The sequence below is a fragment of the Glycine soja genome, chromosome 17 (assembly GCF_004193775.1).
Source record: "Glycine soja cultivar W05 chromosome 17, ASM419377v2, whole genome shotgun sequence".
NCBI classification, from domain to species: domain Eukaryota; kingdom Viridiplantae; phylum Streptophyta; class Magnoliopsida; order Fabales; family Fabaceae; genus Glycine; species Glycine soja.
The window spans coordinates 10,739,852-10,760,131 of NC_041018.1; the positions used below are offsets into that span (position 1 = coordinate 10,739,852).

At 33.3% G+C, this 20,280-nt stretch overlaps 4 protein-coding genes across 4 annotated transcripts; 1 reads left to right on the forward strand and 3 right to left on the reverse strand.

Moving 5' to 3' along the window:
• Positions 1–1,321: 1,321 nt before the first annotated feature.
• Positions 1,322–3,257, reverse strand: LOC114391831 (putative expansin-A30). Its single transcript, XM_028352815.1, has 3 exons — positions 3,040–3,257; positions 2,540–2,855; positions 1,322–1,858 (listed from the first exon to the last, which is right to left on the reverse strand). Exons 1-3 carry the CDS (start codon positions 3,206–3,208, stop codon positions 1,546–1,548), a joined length of 798 nt encoding a protein of 265 aa, XP_028208616.1. The 5' UTR covers positions 3,209–3,257; the 3' UTR covers positions 1,322–1,545.
• A 2,675-nt stretch (positions 3,258–5,932) lies between these two features.
• Positions 5,933–10,615, reverse strand: LOC114391415 (PGR5-like protein 1B, chloroplastic). Its single transcript, XM_028352420.1, has 11 exons — positions 10,248–10,615; positions 10,041–10,168; positions 9,820–9,916; positions 9,639–9,739; positions 9,037–9,093; positions 8,597–8,673; positions 8,312–8,363; positions 7,215–7,325; positions 7,042–7,139; positions 6,840–6,915; positions 5,933–6,375 (listed from the first exon to the last, which is right to left on the reverse strand). Exons 1-10 carry the CDS (start codon positions 10,456–10,458, stop codon positions 6,846–6,848), a joined length of 1,002 nt encoding a protein of 333 aa, XP_028208221.1. The 5' UTR covers positions 10,459–10,615; the 3' UTR covers positions 5,933–6,375; positions 6,840–6,845.
• A 1,984-nt stretch (positions 10,616–12,599) lies between these two features.
• Positions 12,600–14,137, forward strand: LOC114392215. The gene is made up of 3 exons (XM_028353268.1): positions 12,600–12,776; positions 13,084–13,199; positions 13,323–14,137. Exons 1-3 carry the CDS (start codon positions 12,666–12,668, stop codon positions 13,810–13,812), a joined length of 717 nt encoding a protein of 238 aa, XP_028209069.1. The 5' UTR covers positions 12,600–12,665; the 3' UTR covers positions 13,813–14,137.
• Positions 14,138–17,387: 3,250 nt separating this feature from the next.
• LOC114393045 (subtilisin-like protease SBT1.2) lies at positions 17,388–19,965 on the reverse strand. The gene has a single exon (XM_028354303.1). It carries the CDS (start codon positions 19,811–19,813, stop codon positions 17,564–17,566), a length of 2,250 nt encoding a protein of 749 aa, XP_028210104.1. The 5' UTR covers positions 19,814–19,965; the 3' UTR covers positions 17,388–17,563.
• Between the last annotated feature and the right edge of the window lie 315 nt (positions 19,966–20,280).

Consider the following 20,280-nt stretch of genomic DNA (forward strand, 5'->3'; position numbering starts at 1 on the left):
ATACACGTAAAAAAACCATAATCAATTAGATTTTAAACATAAGCATAATAACTCATTGCGATTGTGTTAGTGGTGTGGGATTAAGAATGTAAGATAGTTTATACGAAGTTATAAGTTTAAATTTCAATTTACAATTATATGTAAAAAAATTAAAATATTTTTTTTATGACGGATTTTTTATTTTTTATTTGCTGCAAGTTATGGAGTTGGTTGTTTTAAGTAAATATATCTCTTAAATTTGGAATGTCTATAACTATATATATGAGGGGATATGTTTTGGTGTACTCCCCAACTTACTCATTGTTATGTAACTTCTAATTACACTGTCCAAACCATCTACACCCTTTAATTGTATTTTTCACAAACCACTCGCTATTGTTTAGTTTTCATTATCTTTCTCTCTCTCTCTCTCTTTTAAAAAAAAGAAGATACAGAGAGGCATGGAATGCACCCTTAGTGGGTAGAAAAGTTTTTCTTGATTATTATACTATATAAACAAGTTGACAGTAACTAATCGACAAAATTAACATTTTTGTCTTTTAACTTTAATATAGATTTTATTTTGGTCTTCTAACTAATTTTGTATAATTTGGTTACTTAACTTTTCATTTCGTGTCACGTTGGTTACTTAATTTGGTCTTCAAACAATAATTACTTTTAGTTTGGAACTTATTAACCAAACTTACTCCAATAGGTTAATTATTAAACCACTAAGTTAGAATCGTCCAAAATGTCCACATGGTTTTTAAATAAATAAATAAATAAAACTAATTCTGCATACAAAGTCACGACGTACCTCTTGCTTAACGATAACTCCACCATACCGATCGACTGCCATGGTAGCGTAGCACATGCCATGGCCACACCAAACCCTCCCTTCACCACCAACCCAAATAATCATTGTTGCACCTCCATGAGCAACCCAAATTTGCAATCATAACAAACACCATAACTTTGACAACTTACACATTAACCATAAGGGCAAATTATTAAGGTGAAACTTCAATTTTAATTAAATAGTATTATTCTAAGTTTTGTCCATTGTTCAATTTGGCCGTAAACTGCGAGTTGAATACCAAAAATAATTAATATATATCAAATGACGTTTGCTCAAAAGAAATAAGAAAATCTTTTTTGTGAGATCAGAAAAAGAAAAGGCACCAGTCAACAAGTAAGACGTGAAAGCTAAACAAGACATGGAGTGTTGCTTGTTTGGTACAGCCAGCCATGCATACACCATATATGTTTATGAATAAGTTAAAATTACTTATCATTTTGAATGATTCTAAAATATAATATATATTTTAACCTATGGAAAGGTTGAATGACAAATAATTCAGGAAAAAAAAGGTTGGATGACAAATTCCAATTGTGCCAACTGTGGGAGTACATTTCAGCTAATTTGTCAAACTAACAAAAAGAGGAAGTCTGATGACAATGACCATTTGCTTCATTTGTGGAAAATAAATACATCAGATGCAACAGATAAAAAAATAACCATGGAGTTTTTAAATAAGTAAATGAAAAGGAACATGTAGTACTTTTTTAAATGAAGTTGACATTGGAGGAATAAGTTAGTCCTACGCCCCAGTTGGTAGGAGCAACATTCCATGCTATTATAGTCTCTTTGGTTGTGTAGGAAGTAACCTTAAAGGAAAGAGCTTGGCCACCCAATGTTGCAAATGCCTGGTATGAAGCTCCCCAATTGTGGCTCATACTAATCCACCCTGTTCCACTTCCCTTCACCCACATGTTAGCAATATCTCCTCCACCTCCAACATTCATCACGTACACCAATAACCAATACCCGTTTCCTTGGAAAGAGAATCGTATCCCCCCACTTCTTACGCAAGGTACTCTGAAAAATCATTTCACACATACAGTAATGTGATAATTAAGAATAAAGGGGATTTGATCTAATGATATTTACTATTTGCACACCACTTTTTGTTGTGTAAAGTTTCCAATGTTCGACTTTCTACACAATGATTGATCAAATTCTTGAAGTTATCCAATGATTTAAAATTAGAAAAATGTTTATAAATTCATAAAATTGAAATTAGTTATTTTAGTTCCTAATATATAGGACTTACTACTATTATAATCCATAAATTATATAAATTTACTATCATTTTAGTCTATAAGAACATTTTCAGTAGGTACAATTTAAGACATCTATTTTGAATTTTAGTCTATTAATTGACCACACAATATTACATCATAGTTATGTAACTCATATATATTTTGCTCCAATAATATAACTTTAAACAACTCTTTAGTGATAAACTCTTAAATGACAAGAAAATATATTTTAAATCATAAACAATCGTGTTGCTTATAGAAACAATCAAATATGATATGTGAATCTCTATTGTAATAAAACAATTAAACAATAATATCTTAAAATAAAGAACTTGTTAAGTAACAAACTACGGAGATGCTTTAATTGATTTAATGACAAGGACTTTTTTTGTTGTTGTTGAAAGGCAAGGACTAATATAGTAATTTACTAAGAAATAAACTTTCTTAAATTAGGTACCTGCGGTACATAACAGGAATGATTCCAGCTTGCCACTGTGCAATTTTCATGAAAGCGGGCTTGGACATGTCAAAATGTGTACGTGGTGGGTTGCACCAGCCTCCGTTATCAGAGGCCTGGGCCCAATTAGGAGGGCAAAGATTTGTGGCAGTCACTGTAGTGTAAGGCACATTGGAATAGCATGCACTCGATTGAACACAACGTATCTGATAACAAGTCCCACATGCATACCCGTTGTTGAACAATGTCGAACTCAAAGCTGCTGTGTCTTTCCCGTAACCGTTTATGAGCAAATTTCCGTACCCACATGCTCCTCCTTCAATTAATCACAAGAAAAAGACATGCTAAATTGTTAATAGAAAGTGATATTGGTTTACATATGTACTAAGATATGGTAAGTACTAAGTAATTAATAACATAACATTGATTATTTATATAGGCATTTACTTATACCAATTGTTGAATGGTTTATTATTAATTAAGGAATTGTGATAACGTACCCATAGTGGCAGAAGCAGACTCATCACCATAAAATGTGGCATGGGCAAGGGTCCATTGACTAGGCTGAAATGTACCCGCTACTATTGGTGGCTTTCCGATGATTAATATGAACATCCATGTAAATGTTGTTATCAACAAGAAGCTACAATGTTGAAGCGTTGCAGCCATTGTTAAATTTTTGGCTGTGTGGTTTTCTCTAGGTGATGTAGGATTAATGCTAAAGGGTACGTGCTCATTGACTGGTACACGTATCCTTATATATAACGTCCAATGGACCAATTCCAATAGCACGTCGCTCATTTGTCTTCAATTCGTGATCCCCACGAAGATAACATCTCTAATCTCTTAAGTCAAACAGTATTACTCTTGTTTCCTTTTATTTTTTTGTTTGAAACAATGTTTGTAGGAATATATTGATCCAGGAATTGAATATCATTACGTAAGTGAAAAACGTGCGGACATGTTTCTTAGGTCTTGTCCTTCATTTCATCCTATCCACCAAGCAGCAATTACATTTATTTATTTTCATAATAATAGTAATAATTTCTTCAGCTTTAGGATTAATTATTATTTATTAGTAGCTGAATTGTCTTTTCAAAAGTATAACTGTTGTATAGCATATCCTACAAGTCCACACTTTGGACTAAGACCGCAATAAAAGAAAATGTTTTGGCATTAGATGATATGGTTATACAATTACTCCATGTGATTTCAGCAGCAATACAATAGTACCTTAACGATTAACGCATGGTTAATTATATACGTACAATAACTCCGTCTGATAACAACAGTGGTACAGCAGTACATCAACCTCAAGTGATGGTTAACCAATAAGTACATCTGGTGTTAATAGGAAAGTTTTAAGCCTTCAACCTCTACTTAATTAACTTAATGTTATAATACTTAATAGTACTTCAACCTCCAGTCATGGATCCAACGAATAGATCCTCTGTCACCACCCACCAGGAAGTAGGAGGAACCTTCAAACCTTCACCCTCGACTTATTTTTGTTATTAAAACAATTAACACATATACTAAGAATTTGGATTGCTTAAACAATCTTATTACATTAACATTCAGATTCGCGGATTAGGAAAATTTCGTTAAGAAAAGTCTCTACCTTCCACCCATGATCTTATCTTTGAAAACTATTAAGCTTTCTATCATTTGTAATTTGTACGAATATTTTTATATTTAAATAAAATTTATAAACAAAATTAAAGTAAATAGAATTTAAGTAAACATAAATTACAAGGAAAATATTTGTAAATTAAGACAAACTAAAGTGTGACCAGGCATTGGCATTTGCTATTCACACCCCATATTTTCTAAGCTCACCCCTTTCTCTCTCTTTATATTTTTTATTATCAATTATTGTTCTGACATAATTTCATAAATTACTTTTTAGAATAAGTATTTTCTGAAATTATGTTTTAACAAAATACACAGATCAGGAAACTACTCTCTTAAACGACATATATCAATTTTTGAAAGTAAATTTTAGAGCTATGTGTATTTTTTTTAAAACATAATTTCAAAATTTACTTTTCATAATAAAACATCGTTTTAGCATTAACAACAATGATACGAAGCCATGTTGTCTCAATCGATTGTTATGGACCCACAAAGACACCTGAGCTCATTGGCTGATGTAGATACATAGTTATAGGGGAAATTACCCCCACAAAGTTAATTTTTTACATGAATATATTAAATTATTATTATTTCCGTTCCCATAAAACAATAGGTGTTCACTTAAAATATATTTTAAAAAATAGAATATAAAAAATTATAAAAGATAAAATAAAAAATAATACTTATTTTATTCACTTTGTCCTTTTAAATTTGTAAAACCGTAGTATTTTGATTTTGTTATTATCATAAAATTGTGTATTTTATAAAAGTTTATAATACTTTTTGTATGAAAAAATTATATATATTTTTTGCCACCACCAAATGATGTTTCATTTTCATAATGAAAATAAAAGTAAGCTAATCAAAAATCAAAGTTGCTAACAAATAATTAGGTGTCTCCTCATATTCTGTGTCCATCGAGAATTCTGTATATGGCTTATCAGTCTCTCGATATCTAGCATTGAAATAAACGTGTCCACAATTAGCAATTGTTGATTATTGTGACTCTTGGAGAAATGTAAGTTCTGATATTTTGTATTTAATGTTATTTATGACAACCAGAAATTACTTATTTAACACCGTATACTAATTTTGGAAAGTAATTTCCATAATTATGTATTATGTTAGAACATAGTTTTAAAACTTACTTTTCAGAATTAATATGTTGGTCTGAAAAGTAATTTCAGAATTATGTTTTAACAAATAAAAGGATATAATTGGCAGTAAAAAGTATAAAGAAAATGGAAGTGGTGTATTTAGAAAAACTGGGAGGAGTAAATAGCAAAATCCCGAGGCATATATTATTTCAATTAGTTCGTACTCAATTTCAAATTTCGAAGCAATGACATTGATCGTGTTTTGTTCTGTAAAGCTAAATAACAAATTCTATTAGGCTAGTTCTACCGTACTTTTACATGTTAAAGAGTACCCATATCTTTTCCTTTCTTTTTTTTGTTTTAAATGACTTGGAAGTTAGTTTGTTGTCCATTCTATTTATACTTCCATATTTTTCATGTTTAATATTGAATTTGAAAATGGGGAAAAATTGAAATAAATCTTAATTTTGTAATTGTGAAATTTAAAATATCATTAAACTTAAATTATAATTCTAACTCATTTATGATGTGATTTTAATTTACAGATGATTATTTTTTATTGATTCAAAATAAAAAGATACCGGTATCCTCCTAAAATTTAAGGTACCGAAACAATCACTAATTTAGGCAGGCTCGTTTAACCTCAAAGCCATTCGATTAATTGAATACATGAAATTATAATGTCAATTAGCATTAATTATTTAAATAGTCAATTTTCCTTATTGTTCTTGATGCTCCTGGGGGATGTAAAGGTTCTGGTCTTAGAAGGAGTGTGTAACAAAAATCCTTACACACGTTATTCTAGGTTAGACTCATGGATGGTGTTAAGCACCCTCATAACTCAACTCTTCAAGCCGAGGCAATCCAGTGTATGCTATACAAAGTCCATATTACAAGTATATATACAAAGCCCATATACTTACAAGTAGGATGGTGGCACATAAATTGAGATGACACCAATTGTGTGTGATAGTGATAACATGACTTCAAGGTCATTTGCGGAAGAACATGACGATTTGCTAAATGATAAATTTGTCACTCTCACAAGAACTGCTATTAATGACCTCCCATTGCTGGAACAATAAATATGATTTTCAGGCATACCTGTATGTAAACACAAATTTAAAATGTAAATGATCAGGGTGTCATTATAATTTATAGATGCCATGCGCAGTGAAAGTCATAATGGACCACTAATTATAATAAAGTTTGGCACTTGGCTCCCATTAGAGATAAAAACAGATTTAATGCTAAATGTTGCAGAGCCAATCCAGTTTAGAATTTCTCAAGTGATGAAAAAACCTTAGACACGCTTTACCTAGATAAGTGACATGGACAGTGGAGAATAGGTCGAGTTATAGAGGAAAATGCAAATATAATAATGAAAAGAAAGGTCACCATACAATTACATTTCTTAAAAGCAACAAATCTCTTAAAAAAACTCACTTCTAGCGGATTTATAACTAGATACAAAACAAAATTAAAAATTATTGTGCTACATATGCAGAAAATATACACATTGATAGAGTTAGAACAGAGGTTCAAGGGTATAGTACGTAGGACTGTACCTCCACTCAGGCGTTACTTCCTTCTGGTAATGTAATCAATCTTGAAGTTGAATCATATTCCATTGCAGTGCCACAGCTGAGTCAAAATATTGCATTCAATTGTTGTTAAATAAAAGTCATTCCATAAATTAAATATTAGTTTGATGATAAGAATGTGAATCATATGAAGCGACAATGAAATTGAGAGTATTTTTATGCTTACTTGGAGCATTTGACAGTGTTGGTGGAACCACCATTTGAAATTGAAAGTATAGTCCCAAAGAAAGAGGTGTTTTCAGTACCGCAGTTCGGACAAGGACCCTATAAAAAATAAATGTCAGTAATATGTAGCAGTTAAATATAACCTACAGGAGACTCTGGTAGTAAAATTTATACCTTTAAAATCACAAAGTCTTTTACAATGGCATTTGTCAGTGACAGAGCTATCCACACAATGAGGGGAACAGCAGCAAACCAAGTGAAAATGAAACTAAAAGGCTCCGGCAGCTGCACTCAACAATTCATAACATCTGTTATAATTGCATTAATTGTAATAATATTTTCTAATGTCTAAGAAACTATTTCATTTCTATGTGATGTGAAGAATCAATCTCATCATCTTAGCTTTGGTTTTCACTTTTCAGTGACCCATCCTCTCTGATTTTTCATTGAAAAATCTTGTTTCACTGACGATCCAAACTCCAAACTAGTTATGCAGTTTTTCAGGGTTGGTGGCCAGGCAAGGTACTTATTAAGAGGAATATGGTCAATTGGTAATCTTAGTGTGTGTTTCGATGAACAATGAAAAAATTGATTTTGAATGTGTTTGGTTGCGCCTTGGCAACCCCTAAACGTGGATCAAGAGTGGTCAAACATGAAAATAGAGTAAGACCATGATGTTTGGTAAATGTGTTGAACGTGATTCAGCAAGTAAAAATTGATTTTGGCTTAAGCATGTCTGGAGTAGCTTCTGCATCATGGAGAATCAATTCTCATATTTGATTCAAGCCAACACGTTGCATTGTACTTCTTCAGATCTTAGTTAATCTCTTTTTTGTTTGAATACAAAAAGTTTGGATCCTCTTAAGTGTATTACCAGCTTAGACTTTAGAGAATGAAGTGCAAGATGGTAACATTGATGAGAAAATCGAATGAGATTTTACAAATCTATGAATTGTTACAAGTTGCTTGTACTTTATTAAAAAAATTAGAAACCACTAAAAAAAAAATCAGCAGACGGTGATCTATTTTGTACGTTGCTCTCTAAAGTTCACTCTCCATTTTATACCATCTTTTTTTCTAACTCGAAGATATAAACAATCCAATAATACATAGTTAGACAGCATCCTGAAATTAAGGGAATGGAACATAATGAAAGTAAAGGACCATAAAAATGTAAAATTTCTATTAGATCCTATGACATTCTGGAATCAAGCTGCATCCAAATGATCAGTTTGCTATGCTAGGTGCAAGATAAAATGAGGGGAACATACCTCTAGCAGATATGTGATCTCAAATCCAGTCAGATCATCGAGGAAGAAGAACCTAATGAATGAGAGGGATAATAATTAAAATCAAAGGCAAAAAAGTCAAGGCATATCATATGCAAGCAGCAACTTCAATCTATCTTTTAGGATGAAAAAAAAATTATTTAAGTAATAAAAAGTAAAATTGGATACTGATATGAAAATTATAAAATACTATGTGGGAGCAGAAAGAATATGCACCTGTTGACTCAATAAAAATTTAAGGAGAGGAGAGAAAGGAGAACTACTTACAATCCTAATGCAATCACAGTAGCCGGGACGTTCAGCAGGAACATCTTCAAATAATCAACAGATAGGTCACTGTAAACCTATAAGCAGACTGTAATTAGTAAAGAATAAAGATTAAAAAGGGCATATCCAAGTATTCATGAATCCCAAATGATTTGTTCAAATCCTAAAGCTGAATTCTAATGACTAAGAAGCATTTGATTTGGCAAGTAAAGATCATCCTATATCTCTTGTCAGTACTTTGTGATACAACAGATCTTAGTTTATATTTGAATTCCAAAACAAATATCTTTATATAATGAAACAAGAAAAATTACTTACTCCATCCTCTATATAATAATTGCAAAAATGATTTAATCAAAGAACAACTATACATAAAAATGCAAGTCTACAACTGACAAGCAAAACTGAAATCAAAGAATAGATTACAGATTAACACGCACCTTTTTACTACGAAGACTGCACCTTGGACCCTCAGCCACAATTTCACTCCCTTCTTTCTGGAAAACAGTTATGAGATCAGTAAATAATACAAGAAGGAGGGAGATACTCAGCTACTAAAGCAATTCCAATTGTATTCCCTAATTTCAGTGACCAATACAATTACTAGGAATGCTATTTCATTTCATATGTAAGCTTTCCAAAATGAAACCTATGTGGTAAAAAATTTCATTAACTGCAGCAGCACTAGTTATCCTTTTTATGTAAACATGTGTTATACAGTTATAGTAACCGAGGTCCAACACAATTGGTAGATAGTTAGATTCCTTAAGCATGTTGTCAAGGGTTTGATTTCTAGTCATGTGTATGAGAAGATTTTGTTGGAAGGGGCAAAATATACTTTTGTGATCTCTATGCTCAAAAGGAATTAGTCTCCAGTTATCCGTTGGGGGTATTCTTGGTGCAAATAAAAAAAGAATGTGTTGTAGTATCTACTCAAAGTTCTTAACCATTGATTTAGTCTAGATGATGTATTTTTACTTCTTTTTTTCCTTCTATTATCAGTGAGTTTCAAATTTTCATCGATGAAAAGAAAATAGCAAACCTTTAGCCTCAGTTTCAACTCATCAAACTCTTTGTCACTCATAATTGGATTTCCAGACACATAAGCCATAGAAGCTTCCAGGAATTTTTGCTCATCAGAACCTGTACAATCAACCAATAAAGACTTTAAAAAGATGAAGTTATGACAACAGCTGCAACTATAGAGCGAAGTTGCCCCATACTTAGCATGACAACGCTGCTTCCTTCCCACATGAGTTCTTCCTTGAGATTATCAAATTCTTCATTTGACATGATAGCCTTTCCCTCATAATAGAATGCCTGTGGAAACAAAACAAATCAAAACCCAATATTCCAATAACATATTCAAATTCACATCGATCACACGTAAAATATATAAAAAATAACTCAGAAGCAAATTTAAAACTTCTGGGGTCATATATACTTGCAGTGCTTGAAGAAATTCCTGTTCAAGTTCACCAATTGATTTCTTCTCTTTTTTATCTATGCTACAATAAGGGAGGATTTTACTATCAACAACATTTGAATCATCTTCAAATTCTTCAACCTTCCCTGAAAGAAAAAAAAATTGTTAGAAGATGGCCAGGGAATGATGATTCTTATATAGATATGAAGATGTTATTGTTAAGACCTTGTTGATCTGCAGTGGCCTTAGGAGAGAGTAGAAACAGCCTGCGTCGGAGGCATAAGTGGCGTCCATTGAACTGAATGAAGTTGATACCAGAAGCTGAAGCAGAAGAAGAAGAAGAAGAAGAAGAGGACAAGGAAGAGATTGGTGTCAAAGGTGCAGTGCATGGACGAGGTGGTGTTAATGTGAAGGCTAGCTTACTAGCCGTGAACATGGTGATGGTGGTTATTTGGAATCAAAGTGGTGGCAGTGTAACTGGGAAATTAAGTTGAAGGTGGTGGTGATGTTTTGTCTGGAGGGAGAAGAAGATGATGGAAGAGTGAAGAGAGGTATCTGAGGTGGAAGATAAGGTAACTGGAACGTGTGGAGGGAATTGCAACGGCTTATTCTCCTTCCGAACTTCATTCGATGTTTCGCTAACAGACAACCTCATCGTATCGCTTACTATGTTCGTTTCTTACATGGCTCTCATGACGTGTCACGTGGACAATGATGGCCCACAGAAAATCTGGCATCACTAATTTTGAAGAGTATATATATTATCGCTGTCCAAAGATTCGAAGAATTTCAAGATGATGCAAACGCCATGGTAATCTATCACAATTAATTTCCTTGTATTTATAACCCACTCCAAAAACACTTAAGCGCATTAGTCTACTAATATTTACACATTTAATTAAGTATTTATGATTATTTTTCATAATAATAATTAAAAAATAAAAATAGAACGATTCTCTTGATCAATCTACGAGCGTACTACTAGGAACCATCCTTTGGAATATCTGAAAACCTTTGGGAAGGTCCTAAAGGGGATGCCAGTCATATTGTATGTTCCACAACCAAGAGAGGCAAACAAGTTGGGGCACTTGCATCATAGGTGATTCAGGTTCCGTCATCATGGCCAACCAAATCCTTAAAGATGCATCCCTGCATTCTAGTTTCAGAAGGGGAGGCACTATGCATGGATGTTGTCAACCACGCCCTTGCAGTCATTCAAATTTAACATTCCACATGTCTAATTCCTCTACAAAACTCGATCATAAGAGATTGTAGACATATTCTATCCATTAACCCAAACTTTTATGTCAAGTTTGATAGGAAATAATCTAATGCCATTATTCGCCCCTTAGCTAGGGTAGCCACAATAATGCTAGTTCTAAAATTTATCATTTTGCATCTCCTTCTATTGATGACATTACTCTTCAGGAAATAATGAGTCATTTTTGAAAAAAAAAAACTAATTGTTATAAAGACACTAACATCAATCTAAAATAATTTTATATTGTCATTCATTTACAAATCATCCTTTAAGTTATTTTAAGATAATTATTTCAAAAAATTAATAAACTTATTATACATGATGAATTATGATTGAATGACTCTGTAATATTATTCATACATATTTTTTTTATTATTATTAACATTTATTTTTAAAATTTGTATAAATCTAAATATAATTTATATACAAATGCAAATATATTTATAAAGGTAATATTTTTAAAAACAAATATTTATATAAAATCAAAATAATATAAGATACTAATATATCTTGTATATAACTTTGTTAATATATCTTTAAAATATTGACATGCATATATATACAATATATACTTATATATAAATTTTAAAACTGATTGAAAAATACATTAAAAATATAAATTGTATACATAAGACCCGTGTAAAACACGAATGAGTACTTTAGTTAAACATAAAAGAAATAACATATTTTTTTTTTAAAAAAAAAACATAGAAGAACCACTTGAAGTTACTCGTATATCAAATTAATAAAATATAGGGAAAAAAACATATACAATAAATAAAATTGTTTAATGGAATGTTAAATATTTTACTCTTAAAGTAAGTTGTGGATTCATATTCAAAATTTCTTTTACAAATTATATGTATTTTTTATTAAAAAATAATTTTATTTGAATCGGATAAAATTAATAATGATATGATATTTTTCTGTCGAGTATATAAGGTAATTATATGTTAATACTCAAATTCGAAATGCTAAGCTAAAAAAACAATCCATATCACTCTATCTGCGTGTAGGCAGTTCAAATTCAAAGTAATCAATCTCATTATGTTTTATTAAAGAATCATACAATGTCTAAATGTAATAATGTAGTAATCTTTATAAAAAAAAAAAATATATCCAATTATTCCTCATGTGTTTAATCAAACAATATTGAGTCATGCACAAGACGATTACTCACTTGAAAAAATTTAGACTAATTAGAATAATTTTTGAAATTATATTTAGCCCTTGGTCAATTAACAACAAATACATTATTATTTTATTTATATAATAATTAATTTTCTTTATAATAAGTGCAAATATTTATTTGGCGGGTGACAGAGGAGAAAAGAGTTGGTAAAGGTTTCTGTGTGTTGCGAGGGAGGATTGTGATGTGAGTGATGGGAAGCAGCGAAGAAGTGGTTGGCAAAGAAGAGGTTATCGCAAAACTCAAGGACGATGGCGACTTTGACAGGCTTCGTTTGAAGATCGTTCGCAAGCTCAAGGACAACGTATGTGTTCCTCCTAATTCCCCTTTTCTCAATTCCCATTCTTCTAATTTTAGGGTTTGTATCAAATGAATTGATAGAAAAAAAAAATACTCAATGACACTTTACATAACTGTTCATTACTTTCATAATGATATCAAAGAATTCAATTTGATTATGATTTGTAATTGTCAGTAACACTGTAACAGTGTGGCGAATTTTTGGAGCTTCGTTTAATTGCCCGTGCTGTTTATGACCTTGAGTTCTTGTTAATTCAATAACTAGCATAAGGTTGCGTGACAGTTATACTGAATTCAATAATTTATGACAGGAAGAGTTGCGACAACATATTACCTCAATTGTGAAGCAATCAGTGGCACTCAATCGTGCTGGAGCAGAAAATATGAAACCTAGACAACTTTCTGATGCCATACATGAAGAAGTTGGGTGAGTTACCCCTTCCTTTAGCTATTGTGTAATTCTACAATCTGTTTTTTTTAAGGCGTGTTGTGTGTCTCTGTGTGTACTTATTGTGCAAGTTTAATTTAGATTTGTTTGTTTTGTAACCAGTGATAAAGTAATGAGCCAGATATCCGATAGTTTATGGCAAATAATCCGATCCGGGGATGACATGAAAAGTGAAATCATGGAAACAGTGCAATCTGTGTATGACAAATTGGCAAACCCGAAAGGGAAAGATGAGGTTATGATGTCCATGTCTGATGTGATGCCAATTCATAGACAAGGGGAAACAGCTTCAGCTACTGAGATTGATGATACTTTGCATGAAAATGAGCCTGATGAGCCGCCAGGTTTCACTCTCTTGCATAATCATTTGAATAATAACTATCATGAAGAGCAGGATAAAGGGAAGGTGCAAGTTCAGAAGCAAGGATTCACTGCAGAGCAGAAAGAAGATTCCCATCCATCACAGGATACACTTGGTGAAGATGATGTTAATAGCAATGCACCGCCCCCTGGATTTTCAATGGATGTGGAGCAAAAACCATCTTCTGATTGTAGTGATGAAGACCCTGATGTACCTCCTGGTTTTGGTTGATAAATTGGAAGGTGTTTCAATTTTTCTTCTGTTCTGCAGCCATTGCTGGCGTTCGATGTCACAGGAGTCCTATTTTCTGTTTTTGATCATGATGAACCAGCTAAAAACAAGAGACAATCTGGAGGTCTCTTGACATCCCCATTCCCGATCTAATATTGGATGCATTATTTTTTCTGATTGGCTTAGGGTCAACTATTACCTGTAATATTTTTGTATGAACTTATCCCAATTTTTCTGAAATGGATGCTGGATCTTCACAATGAATTTTGTTAAAAGCTATTGTCCAATAGAAACTCGCCTCAATCAAGTGTTTGTGGTTTCTATATATTTTTCACCATTCTGTTGTTTTTGTCCAAAGAGCAACAACTAAAACTACTTAAAGTTATAAGAGTGCTTGTTTTGGTATTTGTTGTAGTTCCTTAAGACATAGAAATAATGTGTTTCATCGAGTGGTTTCTGTTTATTTTTCACCATTCCCATGCTCTTCTTATATTGATGTGTTCTAACTTTTAATTAGTATCAGTATCTTGCACATTTTGCTAAATCTTTCTTTTTATTCATCTGTTCAGAGATTTTGCTAAGTACACAGATATCAAAGTAGCAAATAGTGTTGCTTTTGCAGTGTTGGAGTCATTCTGCTGCTGGCTGCTGCAGGAAGCATAGTGGCAGCAGTTACAGCTTAATAGTGGCGAAATCACAGAGGATAGGGCAGACACACAAAGTGCTAGCCCCATTTGTGCCTCAACCCCTTCATTTTCTGGCCAAAACCTGATAGCCCAAGCATATTCCAGCCAACTCACCCAATTTTTGCCTGACCCACCCATTTGCTGACAAAGTTCACCCCTTTGTAGCTTTTCTTTCTGCCTTTCTACTTTTCTGTTTTTTCTTCTCCTGTTGTCTTTTTATCTTCCACGCTAGTCATCTTTCTGTCTTTTTTTTTTAATATTTTCAAATGTTACTCTATCTTCTCAACTGCACTTTTTTTTAATCTAATATGAAAAGTCATTTGTTTTTGGGAATTCACTTGTTGTCTTTACACCTCTAACCTCTGATTTCCAGTTAACAAGCCAGAGGAGTGATGGACAGAGCCTCTGTGAACTGCTGGTCTGCTGCAACTTAATCATGACATATATCAAATATCTTTGTTTTTTTAATGTTATATTGTGTGTTCTTCACACTTCATCATTCCTAATTTCACTAAATGTTTTGTTTCAGCTCTATTTTGTCTATAAATTTCAACATCTTCCATTTTTTTAAAACTTCATTCCTATGTCAGCGTGTTGGACACTACTGTCAAACGCTCTATGAACACATGTTAGGAAGCCCTCCGTCGTGTTGCAACTGCAAAATCATTTTTTTGGGCTCAGACACCTCTCCAACATGGCTTGAACACGGGCCAGGAGAATGAGCCGACACTTATCAGACACTGATTCTTTTTGTGGGATTTATTTTTTGTAAAGATTGCATTGTGAAATGAGTCTGGTTAGTATTCTTTTTGTAAGGGTCATTCTCATGGAAATTGTAAAGTTAAACAACTTTGTTTTTGGAATGTGAAGATATAAATCCATATCGTTGGTTTTCATAGTTGTTAATCATTGCTTAAATTAATGGTGAATGTTAGACTATGACTTTTTATTGTTGACTATGAATGTAATTTAATTTTGGGTATTTTTTTTAAAGCATTTATGTGTATAGCATAAAATATAAATAATTTATATTGTATCTATAATCTTTGGTATAAGGGCCATTTTGCTAAAGTGTTTTTGGGATTACTCGATCTGTGCTTGAAAATTATGACTATGTTTGGTAAGACATTCTAACTAGTTTTTAATTTTTTTTATTAGTTGAAAAACTTGTTTGACTGTTCAGTAAATAAGTTTTTTTTAGTATTTTTTAGTGTTTTTTGAAATGCTACTTGAACTAGTATTTTTTTAAAACTGAGCTTCTAGTTTTTTATATTTTATTCCTCTTTTATTCTTAAAATATTTATTCAATTTTCTTATTATTCTTTTTAAATAGTTTATTTTTGTCATTTTATATTTTTTAGCTACTTTAACAGTAAGTTTTATCAAATATTTATGATTTAATAAGTTAACTGTTCAGCTTTTAGCTAGTTTTTCAGTTAGTTTTGGTAAACATAATCTATGTCTAAGTACTTTAAATGAGTGTAAACATCTTTATATATGATTGTCTACACAAATTTGTCAATTAGTTAATTAGTCTTGTATATTTTGCTGCTACTTGGAAAGTTTCAGTTGAAAGAAATATCTAGCCCATATTCACATTTTCCATTAAACATGGTTATTTAGCTCCCTTGTATTTTTTTATTATTATTAATGTTGTTTCATCCTTTCATAAGTTAACTATTATTCCATTGTATATTCTGAACAAAATAATGTTTCAATGTTTGATCGGCTGTGTAGAAACAAAGATATCATGATGTTTTGATGATACCAAAGAAACATGTTTCTCAAGTTTGATCCAAAACAAGATTCCAAGAAATTCAAGATAAATGATGAAGTTAGTCTCTAGAGTCTTGGAAAGAAGTTTTCAAATTGATGATGCATAAGTTATGGTCAAAAAATTTTCTCAAAAGCTTTTAAAACAGACATTTACTCTCTGGTAATCGAACCAGTGACCAAAATACTTATTGGAATATTTTAAAATGTTTTTAATATTTTTGAAAGCTTGTAATCGATTACACAAGACTTATAATCGATTACCAGAAGTTTTTTGAAGGTTTTAAAACAACCTTTTAAAATTTGAATTTAAATTTCAAAGTCTGTAATCGATTACAGAGTGTATGTAATCGATTACCAGAGTTAAAATTCAAATTTCAAATGTGAAGAGTCACAACTCTTCAGAAAACAACTGTGTAATCGATTACACCATTTTGTTAATCGATTACCCGTGAGAAATTTTCTAAAATAACTTCCAACAGTCACATCTTTTCAAATGATTTTGAATGACCATCAAAGGCCAATATATAGGTGATTTGAGACACGAATTTTCTGTGAGAGTTTTTCTGAACTGAAATGTCTTATCCTCAATTACATATTCAATAAGGAATTTTGATTTATCTTCAATTGTAATATTCTTCTCTTAAAGAGAGAAACTTCTTCTTCTTATTCAAAGGAAATTGTTTAAGAGATCGAGAGTCTCTTAAGTTGTAAGGATTCTTGAACACAAGGGTTATCCCTATGTGGTTCAGACTTTGTAAAAGGAGTTTTACGAAGAGAGTGAAAAATTTTAAGTGGGTTGCTTGAGGATTGGATGTAGGCATGAGAAGTGGTCGAACCAGTATAAATCAAGTTTGCATTTCTCTCTTCCCTTGAACTTCTTTTATTTATTGTTATTTATCTTTTACTTTAAAGAAATTTATTTTGAATTGTCTTTTGAGTAATTTATATTAAGGTTGCATTGTTAATTGGGGAATAATTTTTGTATCTTAATTCAACCCGCCCCTTTTTAAGATAACTGAGACTATTTGTCCATCAAGTTGATATTTTTTTTAATCTATAAAGAGATTTTATTTTTCTATTTCATTTTTCACATTCATGACTGGACTTAAAAGGAACATTCAAACTCTTTTGGAGATCTAGTTCAAATTTTCCATATTGCATTGATGGAATGAAAATAGAAAAGAAAATGCTGTGTTACAGTTGAGATTTGCCACTTAACACCAATTGTGCCTCTGATCATTACACTGGTCCCATTGTAGTACTGCTTGGTGCTTGCTAACATTATTGCCTTAGACAAAGTTGACTAAGATAGGGCTCCTTACACTGTGTTTGGCTGAGACCCATTGTAAAAACCCTTGAGCATATTCTGCAGTTTCATTACCCGATTCTATACGGCTGAATGACACTGAATATATCTCTTTCTGGTTTTCTCCTGAAAAGGTAAGTTTATTTGGTTGGATCCTCACTTCAACCCCTTCTGGTGCCATAACCATGACAACATAAGATGAGTTGGCCTCACCCACATTTGTCACAGTCCTTGTGAATGTCTGCGGGGAACCAAGCACAACAGAAAATGAAGGATAGTTAAGCTCTCCTTCGGGAATGCTTGAAGTCTCAGAGCACTTAATTGTTTTGTGTGCAATGATCCCAACTTGGGTATCGCTGTACCCTAGACCACACAGATAAGGTATATAATCATCAGGTTGAATATCATAAACTAACCCAGGGTCATTTGCTCTTGATGGATTCACATGACCAGAACCTGTGGCAAAAACATCTGCAGGGTGAAGTGTTTCATCAACAATGAGTTTGCGTTCAAAATTGATTATGTCTGCAGAAGTCATTATGGCAGATTTTATGGCAGCTGGTGACCAATGAGGATGAGAGCTTTTGAGCAAAGCAGCTATGCCACTAAGATGTGGGCATGACATTGATGTGCCAGACATAAAGTTGAAAGTGGATTTTGAATCAGTATCGTTATTCAGAGGGAATGGCCAGGCAGCTAGGATGTTCACGCCTGGTCCTATGATGTCTGGTTTCAAAATACCAGGACTTGGCAAGTTGGGACCTCTTGAAGAGAAGGATGTAACAGCAGGAGCTAAGGAGTTTCCAATTATAGTCCCCTTGAATAAAATGGTTGCTATAGGTATTGCAGTGGAATTTATATAGGCTTTAATCTTAAGTCCAGCATCGTAGCTTACATGTGTTGCAGGTAGAACATGCACATCAGCTGAGAGACTGAAGCCATTGCTTTCATCATTCGCGAGAATCATGGCTGCACCACCTACTCTTTTTACTTCCTCTCCTTTGGGAATTCTTCCTATACCTCCTCCTCTCTCACACAAAACAACCTTGCCTCTGAAATCACTATCATTCAAGGATCCATTAGCACAAAATGCAGCTTCTTGTTTGCCATTCTTTCCAGCATATGCCAAGGGTAATAATGTTGGAGAGAAATCGGAAGGCTGGAAAACAGATTCCCCATCAAATTCTTGCCCATTTCCCAGCTTTGCTGTTGCTGCAATGCTTCTGTCAATATTGCTTGCTCCAACTGTGAGGACCCAAGGGGCTCCATTAATTAAGGAGCCATGGAAAGGGCCAGAGTTTCCTGCTGCACAGCTTACAAAGATTCCCTTCTGCATTGCTGCAAATGCACCTATTGCAGTGCTATCATGGAAAAATGGAGGTGGCTCGCTTAGGCCGAGGGATATTGATATTACATCCACGCCATCCTCCACAGCTGCATCCAATGCTGCCAATATGTCACTCTCAGGGCAGTCTTCACCAAAGCATACTCTGTACATTGCCAGGTGAGCGTGAGGGGCAATCCCAGCTGCCGTTCCTTTGGCATTTCCTAGTAATTCTGCATGATCAACAAAAGCACCAGCAGCTGTGCTTGCTGTGTGAGTCCCATGTCCATCCTCATCAATTGGTGAATCTGCTCCTTTCATTGCCGTTGCAGCGAGGTTGAAAGACCTTGCTCCTATTAGTTTGTTGTTACAAGCTGTCGCATTAAGTTCGCATTTCCCTTTCCATTTTGGTGGCGGTGGCGGCATTCCTGCATCACTGAAGGAAGGATGACCGGGTGTGATTCCAGAATCCACCACCCCAACAATCACTCCCTTTCCGAAGTTTGATTCCTTCCAAAATCCCATGTCTTGCTGCAACCCCAGAAATTGTGGGGTATGCGTGGTTTGACGATGCAGTATCCTTTCGGGTTGCGCATAAATAAAGCCATTCTTCTTTTGCACAGCTCTCAGTTCTTCTTCCGTGAGTCTTGCAGCAAAACCACTCATCACGTTCCGGTATGAATAAATCATCCGAGGCTGTTCCTCAGAGCTCATAATAGTAGGTGGCATGAATGAATGATACCAGCTCTCTAAATCTTCTGATTGAGCAAGATTCTTACCCTGTGGCCCCTCCACGTGGATAATATATGTTTTTGAACTGCTTGCGGCGGAAGGTAGTTCATTTCCATGAGCAAAATGAATGTGGAAGCTCAACACGAAATGGAGAGCAATGAAAAAGAAAGAATCCATGTTCTGCTGGATGGAGAAGAATGAAAGGCAAAGATTCTTTGGTTCAATGTGCTTTAAAAACGCGCAATATCAATATATATATAAGGAAGCTAGATGCTGTAATGAGCTTGGCCGGCATGGTTATATATGTCTTGTACTGTGATTCTATTTATTCTGCGTGGTTGACTATTAATTGTGTTGTGCAAGTGCAACCATTTGTAATGTGTATGAGGCATAGCTCTACATTATGGTAAATAGCTGTTTTTTCCCCCTCTAAATAACCTTTCAAGGTTTTCTTTTTGTTCAAAATTCATTTCACTGGCCTGTGCGATGTAGTACCAGTTAAACATTCCTCACCGAAGTTCTAAAACAAGAACATTAATAATTTATTTTATTTTTCTAGAGCTGTACCGCAGGAATGGTGATGATGATCACAATTTACAAAATCTAACAATTCTTCATGTGGAAAGAAATTTTAAAATTGTGGA

Coding starts and splice junctions, on each gene's coding strand:
- LOC114392215 (XM_028353268.1), top strand. CDS start 12,666: ATGGGAAGCAGCGAAGAAGTGGTTGGCAAAGAAGAGGTTATCGCAAAA. Junction 12,777..13,083: donor TTCGCAAGCTCAAGGACAAC/GTATGTGTTCCT, acceptor AATTTATGACAG/GAAGAGTTGCGACAACATAT. Junction 13,200..13,322: donor GCCATACATGAAGAAGTTGG/GTGAGTTACCCC, acceptor TTTTGTAACCAG/TGATAAAGTAATGAGCCAGA.
- LOC114391831 (XM_028352815.1), bottom strand. CDS start 3,208: ATGGCTGCAACGCTTCAACATTGTAGCTTCTTGTTGATAACAACATTT. Junction 2,856..3,039: donor GTCTGCTTCTGCCACTATGG/GTACGTTATCAC, acceptor GATTAATTGAAG/GAGGAGCATGTGGGTACGGA. Junction 1,859..2,539: donor ATTCCTGTTATGTACCGCAG/GTACCTAATTTA, acceptor ATGATTTTTCAG/AGTACCTTGCGTAAGAAGTG.
- LOC114393045 (XM_028354303.1), bottom strand. CDS start 19,813: ATGGATTCTTTCTTTTTCATTGCTCTCCATTTCGTGTTGAGCTTCCAC.
- LOC114391415 (XM_028352420.1), bottom strand. CDS start 10,458: ATGTTCACGGCTAGTAAGCTAGCCTTCACATTAACACCACCTCGTCCA. Junction 7,326..8,311: donor AGATCACATATCTGCTAGAG/GTATGTTCCCCT, acceptor TGTTGAGTGCAG/CTGCCGGAGCCTTTTAGTTT. Junction 6,916..7,041: donor AACACTGTCAAATGCTCCAA/GTAAGCATAAAA, acceptor ATTTTGACTCAG/CTGTGGCACTGCAATGGAAT.